The sequence below is a fragment of the Tamandua tetradactyla genome, chromosome 6, assembly GCF_023851605.1.
Source record: "Tamandua tetradactyla isolate mTamTet1 chromosome 6, mTamTet1.pri, whole genome shotgun sequence".
Taxonomy (NCBI): Eukaryota; Metazoa; Chordata; class Mammalia; order Pilosa; family Myrmecophagidae; genus Tamandua; species Tamandua tetradactyla.
In genome coordinates, this window is record NC_135332.1 from 73,695,499 (window position 1) to 73,701,498 (window position 6,000).

The 6,000-nt window shown below is 63.4% G+C and overlaps 1 protein-coding gene across 1 annotated transcript in view; it reads left to right on the forward strand.

Annotated features, from left to right (window-relative positions):
* BAHCC1 (BAH domain and coiled-coil containing 1) overlaps nucleotides 1-2,892 on the forward strand; it is a 54,056-nt gene extending 51,164 nt beyond the window's left edge. The window contains exons 26-27 of the mRNA XM_077166203.1: nucleotides 48-284; nucleotides 642-2,892. Of these exons, the coding sequence (XP_077022318.1) occupies nucleotides 48-284; nucleotides 642-848 (444 nt within the window). The 3' untranslated portion in view covers nucleotides 849-2,892. The remainder of the gene's footprint in view (nucleotides 1-47; nucleotides 285-641) is intronic.
* The last annotated feature ends 3,108 nt before the right edge of the window (nucleotides 2,893-6,000 follow it).

Genomic DNA, 6,000 nt, shown 5'->3' on the forward strand with positions numbered 1-6,000 from the left:
CGCTGGCCCTCACCGGCCCCCCCCGGGCCCTGCTTGTCCCCCGGCAGCGACGGGGCGTGAAGGGGAAAGCCAGGAAGCTGTTCTACAAGGCCATCGTGCGGGGCTCGGAGACGCTGCGTGTGGGGGACTGCGCCGTCTTCCTGTCTGCCGGGCGCCCCAACCTGCCCTACGTCGGCCGCATTGAGAGCATGTGGGAGTCGTGGGGCAGCAGTATGGTGGTGCGCGTCAAGTGGTTCTACCACCCCGAGGAGACCAAGCTGGGCAAGCGGCAGAGTGACGGGAAGGTGAGGACGCGGGCGACCGCGGGCCCCGGGCCTTCCGGAAGGCGGCAGCCCCACTCCCCACCCCACCCCAGGCCTCCAGGGCCCCTCGCTGAATGGGTGGTGATGTCACTTTTTCGGGGTGCTGCCCAAGGGTTGGGGGTCCCGGCCGCCAACCTTCGCCATGGCCTGCCCAGCATTGGGGTGGTGGTGGGGTCAGCGGTCCGAGCCAGTGAGCCCCCCAGTGCCCTCTGTGCCCTCCATGGGAGAAGCCCCATCTAGGGCCAAGGCCTGCGAGGGTCTGTCTTGAGGGGGGAGCAGCCCAAGGGGACCCCCGGCCCCCTGCCAGCCGCCGACGCCCGCGGGCCCCTGTCCCCCCAGAACGCGCTGTACCAGTCCTGCCACGAGGACGAGAACGACGTGCAGACCATCTCCCACAAGTGCCAGGTGGTGGGGCGGGAGCAGTACGAGCAGCTGGCCCGGAGTCGCAAGCGCCAGGACCGGCAGGACCTCTACTACCTGGCCGGCACCTACGACCCCGCCTCCGGGCGCCTGCTGACCACCGACGGCACGCCTGTCCTCTCCTGAGCCGCAGGCCGGGCAGGAGGCAGCCCCGCCTCCGAGGGGCGCGTGGGGCAGGCGCGCGACCCCCGCGCGAGATTCAGGCTTCCTGCCGTGCGCGTCCCTGGCGAGAGGGAGGTTTGGCGTCGGAAGCCAGCGGCCCCCGTCATCGACTCCGAGGGCTCAGGCTGGGCCCTGCAGGGACCGGGGCGCCCTCTCTGTTCCCGCATGGGCAGTTCCCGAGAGCTTAGAATCCAAGCCATATTTCCCCAGTACCTCCGACCGCCTCCCGCCAGGGAAAGCAGAAATCAGGTGTATTGTCTATTTATTTCTCTATGTAAATATTGTATTTCTTCGGGGAAGTTTTATGGGGGGAAAAAAGTGGAAAAGGCCCCCCCCCACGCGCGTGATGGGGGAGTGTGCGTGCGTGTGTGCGTGTGTGCAGGGATTTTGTTCTGGGTTTGTTTGTTTTGTTTTGTTTTTTCTTTGAAAATGCACTGTTTCTTCGGCCCAGCTGAGTTGTGGGCCGGGATGTCGGTGACCAGAGGCTGCTGGTCCGGGCACGAAGGCCAGGGGAGTGTCACGGTCACTGTGTCACACTCAAGCTTGTTTCCTTTTAATCCATCTCCCAGGAAAAAAGTATATGGGGGCTGGGGGGCACTGAGGGGCTCGGGGTGGGAGAGGAAAAGGGAATAGAGAACCGTAAATGGTCCCCCCAGCCCGACCTGGCAGCGTTCTCTGTATCTTACCTCTGTTTGAAACAAAACAGGAATGAACAAATATTTTCAAAGTATCCATAAGAAGAAGTGATATTTTGATCTTATTTCCTGAATATTCCATGTTCTTTCTGCTTTCCGTTTGCCTGGCCAGACTGCCCCGGGAGGGTGGAGGGCTGCCCCTCCCCCCCCCGCCTCCCGCCCCCACCCCCTGGACAGCCGGCACCCCCATTCCTCCCTCCCTCCCTACTTGCAGCCCCAACTTTTGTTTCCAAGAGAAGCAGGAATGGGGCGATGTGGCTGCTGGGCTGGCCCAGGTGACCCGCCCCCACCCCCTCCTCAGGCCATTGAGTGCAGGGCAGGGTGTGAAGACACCCCTTTTCCCCCACCCCCAAGCAGCCCCATCCTGGGCGCCCCAGAGCCTTGCTGAGGTCAGAAGCAGGGTCCTGAGCAGGGCACGCTCCCCCTTGCCCCCCTCTGCCCTCCAATCCCTCCACGGGCCCGACAGGGAGGGCCCTCCCCCCAGAGAGCCGGTAGCCCCCCACCCCTTCCTCGGCGCCTCAGGATGTTGGTGGGTGTCCCAGAACCTCAGCGGGATCCGGGGGAACCCATCACCCCTCCACTCCCCGCCCCGTGACCCTGCCACCCTGCAGCCCTGCTCTTTGGAAATACGGCTACCTCGGTGCCCAGGAAGCCGCGGCTCAGGCAGGCAAGTCCCTCCCCAGGAGGGGTGGGGTGGGCACCCCCCACGGTTGCCCTCCCCTCCGCCCGTTCCTGACACCTCTGTGGCTAGAGGAAGCCCTGTGGCCCTCGGGGTCCCCAGTACCCGCTGCGCCGCTCGCGCCCGGACCCTGCCCTCTGCTTGGCACGAGTGCAGTAGTCCATCCCGGGGCCACCCGTGGAGCCTGGAGAGCCGGGCGGTGTGAGCCGGCGGGAAAGAGTCTCCTTCTGGCTCTCGGGCTGTTTCTCTCCCTTCTTCTGGGGGGTTTTCCATTTTTCCTTTACTTTTCCCTCGTCCCTTGCTTCCTTTCCATCGGCATGCGTGGCCCGCGCAACTCCTTTCCCTGGAACCGTGGCGACACGCTGCTCTTGTAAATGTGTAAAGTAAGATGACGGTTGGAATTTTTTTTTTCACTGTAAACACTAAAAACAAACAACAACAACGACAAAAAAAAAACACAAAGGTTTTATGAACAGCAGACTCTATGTAAAGGCATTTTAGTATTAAATTTTTTATTGATAACTTGCTTAAGAATAAATATATGAACTACTGTACAGGTGCTTACTGGTCTGGATTCATTAAGTGTGGCTGGGCGGCCACAGGCAGGTTGCACGGCGCCAGCCTGGGGCCCCCAGAGGCACGTGAGGCTCAGCCGGGCCCAGGTCCTCTGGCTTGAATGGACCCTCCTGGGGTGGGAGAGGTGAATCAGCCCCCCAAGCACAGGGCCAAGGGGTCCCCGAAGCACAGTGCCTGTACTGGTGCCAGCACGAGGCAGGGGTCCGGGCAGGATGGAGCATTTTCATCCAGCACCTTCGTGCTGACAACTGCAAGGGGCAGAGTAAACAGCCCTGCCTGCCTGCCGGGAGGATGGTGCAGCCCGAGGGGGGTGGAGGTGCATCTCAGGCACAGGGGGTGCAGTCCCTGATGGCCTCCGGGAAGCCCAATGCTGGGCAGGCAGGGGTGAGGGTCCTGTTTTCCTTCTACCTCCCAGACTCCTGGGAAGGGGGTCCCCGCAGGGGTTGGGGTCCCCAAGCGAGGCGTGGGGGGTCAGGGCAGGCGTGCAGGGGCAGGGTCAGCCGTGGGGTGTGGGGCTGGGACCCAGATGCTCCCAGGGGCTGGAAGCATGCACATGAGCACACATGCACCCTCGCATGCCCGCGCACACACTAACTCATGCACACACATGCCAACACCCATGGCTGAGTGCTGCTCCTGCCCGGGCCTGAGTGCTACCTCCCACCCCCAGACGGTCACCTCAGAAGGAGTGAGACCCTCTCTCCCTGCCCTCTGGGATGCAGGAAGAGGCCCAGCAAGCTCTCCACTGGGCCCATTCGAAGCCCCATAGATGGCTGGGGGAGGTCAGGACAGGGGTTGCTGCACAGGAGGGATGGAGGCCATTTGACGTCGGGGTGCACGTTGACTCAGGAATGGGCTCTGGCAAAGTAGCTGAGCCTGGATTCAGCTGTGCCTGAAGCTGCCCTTCGATTTGCCACGTCCACGAGTCAAGGGCCCCTCTTCGTGCAGGTGAGCAAGGGTGGTTTCCAGCACTGGGTGCTCAGCATCCCAGCTGCCCAGTGAGGTGCACCCAACTCCACGGCCACAGGAAAGAGAGGTGAGGGGCAGAGGTGAGTGAGGAAAGAGGGGGGTGGTGGCGTACAGAGGCCTTGGGGGCCAGCCTGAGCACTGGGACTTGATCTGGGGGGTGAGTGTGGGGAAGGGCTTGTGCGGGCATGGCTGGTTTAGAGACCCTCTGTGAGTGGGACAGGGGGCTGCAGTGGGGGCCAGAAATGCCTCTGGGGGCTTGGGGAAGCCAGTTACTTACTGGGACAGAATCCAGGCCAGGGCACACCGGGGTGAGGTTGGAGCTGGAGAGGCCAGGCTGTCAGAGGCTGCAGGAAGCATAAGCATCCCAAGAAAGGCTATCAGGTCCCGGGGGGGACATGGAGATGCTCCCTGCCCTGTCTTCCCCAGAACCCCACCTGCCGTGTCCCGCCACGCCTGCCTCTGTCCCACGGACCAGCTCCCCCCACCTCCTCCTCCCCTCCCCCCTCCCTCCGACAACCGCCCCCCCATCTTCCCATTTCAATGAAGAAGGCCGACTCGGTCCTCTGAGCTGGGCCTGGGCAAAGGGCAGGGGCATTGAGGGTCCCAGGGGTGGTGGAGGAGCTGGGTCCGCCGCGGCTGTGGGACCCCACAGGTTAAAAATGCACGACTACACTGTGATCAAGACAAACAAGCCATTATGTGAAATGCTGAAGCAAGATAAATGATGGCACCGGGTGAGTGAGATCAATAAAAGTGATGTTTTATCAGGTAGAAATGACAGCCGCCTGATCGCAATTCGTTTTTAATACCACCAGCCGACTGGGGGTGCGGGGCTCTAATTGTCCATTCCCCAGCCTGGGCCAGGCTGGCTGGGGGCTGGGTGGGGAGCAGGGCTCCATGGACGCTGGGCCAGCGAAGCGCCAGGTGGGCACAGGAGACCAGGCGCAGGCCGCAGCAGGGCAGGGGGGGCAGGAGGAGGGCAGGGATTGGGCACCCCTCAAGCAGGGGGGACAGGAGGAGGGCAGGGATTGGGGACCCCTCAAGCAGGGGGGCAGGAGGAGGGCAGGGATTGGGCACCCCTCAAGCGGGGGGGGCAGGAGGAGGGCAGGGATTGGGCACCCCTCAAGCAGGGGGGGCAGGAGGAGGGCAGGGATTGGGCACCCCTCAAGCAGGGGGGCAGGAGGAGGGCAGGGATTGGACACCCCTCAAGCCCCCTGCCCGACGGTGCCGGCCAACGCCCTGAACAGGGCTGGTGCTCTCAGGAAGTGACCCTGAGAGGCCATCCCCTCCCATCACCCTGCTGCAACCCCCTACCTCCCCAAGGTCACTGAAAGAGGTCAGCACCCCTGTCCCCAAAACCAGAAGATGGGGGCCTCAGGCCTGCTCAGAGGGTGCGACTCCCCGACAGACATGCTCCAAAGACGGACGGGCTCAGAACGTGGCCAGGGAGGGCTCCAGTGAGGGAGCCAGGTGGACCGTGCTTGGTCCCTGGTGAGACGGGGTGGGCCCCAGCTGGCCGCCCCCTCATGAGCTATCCAGGCTGACCAGGACCCACAAGGGGCACACCCAGAGCCCCGGGTCAGGGTGGGGGCTGGATTCCAGCCAGCGCTCCCCCCACAGCCCTTCTCGGGCCCATCCGCTGCCCCAGGGACCCCACCCAGTTTCCCCATGCCTCCCTGGGGGTGGGCCCAGTGATTGACTGGGGCTTCCGCTCTCTGGGGGATGCTGGGGGGAGGCAGCTGTACACCCTCCTTCCACCAGGATCCAACGAGAGCTGCTGGGTGGCGGTCACTTGCCTGACTGCCACCCTGAATGAAGGAGGGGTGCCTGGCAGGTCCCCAAAGCCACAGGGCACATCTCTAGGCCCCCATTCCAGCCTGGGAGACCCAAAGGCATCCCTCTCTGGGTGCTGGCCCCCCAGCCTCCTGCAGCCCTGCCCAGAGGAGACCACAGCCAGGCAGGGCAGAGGAGCAGCACAGAGATGGTTCTGAGGGGCAACTCCTAAGGGCACAGGCTAGCAGGAGGTGACTTCTTCCTTCCTGCCCATCCCCCACTGCTGCCCCTCCCCCAGGTCCAGAAGCCTCTCTGGCCCCAGCTCCTGGAAAAAAGCCTGTGGAGAACCCTTGCTACTCGTTTGTCACCCTCTATGTGCCTCAAGTGAGGAATCTCCATCAAATAAATGACCTGGGGACCGGGC